The 2500-nt window shown below is 54.9% G+C and overlaps 2 protein-coding genes across 2 annotated transcripts in view; one reads left to right on the forward strand and one right to left on the reverse strand.

The window, feature by feature from the left end:
- PTSG_08824 (uncharacterized protein) overlaps positions 1-1158 on the reverse strand; it is a gene marked incomplete at its 3' end in the record, with an annotated part of 3697 nt that extends 2539 nt beyond the window's left edge. The window contains exons 1-3 of the mRNA XM_004990152.1: positions 687-1158; positions 358-494; positions 80-173 (exon numbers count right to left, since the gene is read on the reverse strand). Of these exons, the coding sequence (XP_004990209.1) occupies positions 80-173; positions 358-494; positions 687-1046 (591 nt within the window). The 5' untranslated portion in view covers positions 1047-1158. The remainder of the gene's footprint in view (positions 1-79; positions 174-357; positions 495-686) is intronic.
- Positions 1159-1169: 11 nt separating this feature from the next.
- The window catches only part of PTSG_08825 (uncharacterized protein), a 5456-nt gene continuing 4125 nt past the window's right edge, over positions 1170-2500 (forward strand). Inside the window, exons 1-4 of the mRNA XM_004990153.1 lie at positions 1170-1217; positions 1420-1625; positions 1909-1994; positions 2224-2296. Of these exons, the coding sequence (XP_004990210.1) occupies positions 1457-1625; positions 1909-1994; positions 2224-2296 (328 nt within the window). The 5' untranslated portion in view covers positions 1170-1217; positions 1420-1456. The remainder of the gene's footprint in view (positions 1218-1419; positions 1626-1908; positions 1995-2223; positions 2297-2500) is intronic.

Raw genomic sequence — 2500 nt, forward strand, 5'->3', positions numbered from 1 at the left:
CACACACACACACACACACACACACACACACACACACACACACACACACACACACACATATACACACACAAGAGCGCACATGAGCAATGTCTTTGACGGGTGTGAATCCTGTTTTGGAGGAGACTTTGAACAGTCGAATCTGCTGGTCCCGCGCCAGCACGCCAGCGGCAGCCCTAGAATAAATACGCACACACACACACACACAGCCGCACACAGGAGTGAGTTAACGTAGATGTGTGTATGCGTGTGTGTGTGTGTGTGTGCGCGCAACGGGTTACGTTTGGTGTTGCCCAGCAAAATGGTTGCAATGTGTGAGCGGCCCAGTCATAAGGCCTGTGTGTTCAGCCTTCGACTAACTTTCCGTCTGTCGAGAAGGCAAAGTGGGTGATGTGGTCAAGCTCAATGCGAGACGAGATGGGCTTGTGGTCGCTGCCTTCAAACGACTTTCTTGGCCACAGGCGCAGCGTCCGGTCTTCACTGCAGGTGGCAAGCGCCTGATGATTTTAAGTGGATGATGAAGGACGGGGGAGGGATTGAATATGTTAGGAAGCATTTTCATGCTTCAAGTCAATGCAGAGGCGGCAGGGTGGGTGTTCGAATGCAAGGAAAGATAGTCTATGTCAATCACACACACACACATACACATACACGCGCGCACATACAGCGCAAAAGCAGGTGTCACTGACCGTGCCGCTGGGAGCAAACACAGCGTCGAGAATGGGTTCCGTGTGGCCCTTGAGCGCCGTGACGAAGAGCGGATCCGTGGGGTCGGGGACCTTCACCTTGCCCTTCCTGTTCTTCCCTTTCATGTACAGCCGCTGCAGCTGCTTCAGAGACATGTTCTTCACACCGGACGCGTCATCCTCGGTCTTGTTCTTCTTGCCTTTGCTCTTCTTCTTGTTCTTGTTCTTCTTGTTCTTCTTCTCGCCGTCTTGGTCCTGCCCCTTCCTCTCGCTGGCGCTGCCCTTCTTGCCCGCAAACAGCACAACGTATGCGCCAATCGCCAGCACCACCAGGGCAACCACAATCTGCACCACGTCCACCATCTCGAAGAAAGAGAGAGAGAGAGAGTGTGTGTGTGTGTGTGTGTGTGTGTGCGTGCTTGGATGTGGTGGTGTTAGTGCTGTTCTGTAACCGCTGAGTGCTTCTGCAAAACACGCAAACGTGAATTTCGCCAAGAGAAGATCGCTCGCACGACAGAAGACAGCAGACAAGAGGTGAGCCAGTGGCTTGGTTGGTGTGCTGTGTGGAGGCGTGCGCATCCATGCCGTGTGTGCACGCGCGTGTGTCGCAGCCCACCCTCTGCCCATGACTCTCGCCTTCATGCCATCACTCACACCCACTCACAACGCACTTGCACACACATTCATTCGCACGTTTCTTTCCTTCTTCCCTCTTTTCCTTCTTCACATCAAGCAGAGTGAGTGAACAACTTCACATCAAGTGACCAGCCGCCATGTCGGAGCAAGCGTTGGACCGCATCCAGCGTCAGCTGCAGGATGCGCAAGAGAAGGCGAGGCGCGGCGGCGCACCGGTGGAGGCCGCTGCCGCTCCTGTGAAGAAGGAGCTCTCGGAGGCTGTCAAGGCCGGTATGGCCGCAGGCAACATCAACATCAGTGACACAGGTACGCACGCGCACAGCCACCGTCACACATGAGCACCTGTGATGGTGGTGGTGGTGGTGGTGGTGGTGGTGGTGGTGGTGTTGTTGTTGCGTTTGGTGAGATATGATAGGGTCCAAAGCAAGGGGCATCATCAGCAACACCAACAAAGGACAAACGTGTTGATAGAGCCGTTGTTATCCGATCCCCCCCCCCACTCACCACGTCCTGTTCTGCTGCACACGGTGCCGCCGGCACGTGCTGTGTGTGCACTCTGTCTTGTCACTGCGCCATCCACACACTGCAGGCGCCCGCATGCAGCTGTCTGAGACAAGCCAGATGGAGCAGAAGCGGCAAGATGCCATCCTTGACGAACTCGAGCGAAGAAAGAAGGTCGGTGTCGTGTGGGAGGTGTTGTATTGGGGATTGTGAGGCAGTCACTCCGACTTTGGGTGCACGGCTGTTTCGAGCGACATATGCCTGTTTCCGATGATTGTGTTGCTCTTCGTGTAGAATGAGTCGACATGACATGCCGCACACACACACACACACACACACACACACACACACACACACACACACACACACACACACACACACACACACACACAATCCATGACAGGAGCGGGAGGTGCTGCTTCCTGCGACGGATGAGGGCGTCATCCTGAAGCTGAGGGAACTCGGCGAGCCCGTCAGTGAGTAACCAGTCATGCCGCAACAGCGGCATATGTGCGTTGCACCTTGTGTATGTATGCGTGGTGCTGTTTGTGGTGAAGGCGTCTCTCTCGCTTGCATTCATTCAGCTAACCAACCAATACGCAAACACACACACACACACACGCACACACACACACACACACACACACACACACACACACACACACACACACACACACACA

This window comes from Salpingoeca rosetta (genome assembly GCF_000188695.1).
Source record: "Salpingoeca rosetta unplaced genomic scaffold supercont1.25, whole genome shotgun sequence".
Taxonomy (NCBI): Eukaryota; class Choanoflagellata; order Craspedida; family Salpingoecidae; genus Salpingoeca; species Salpingoeca rosetta.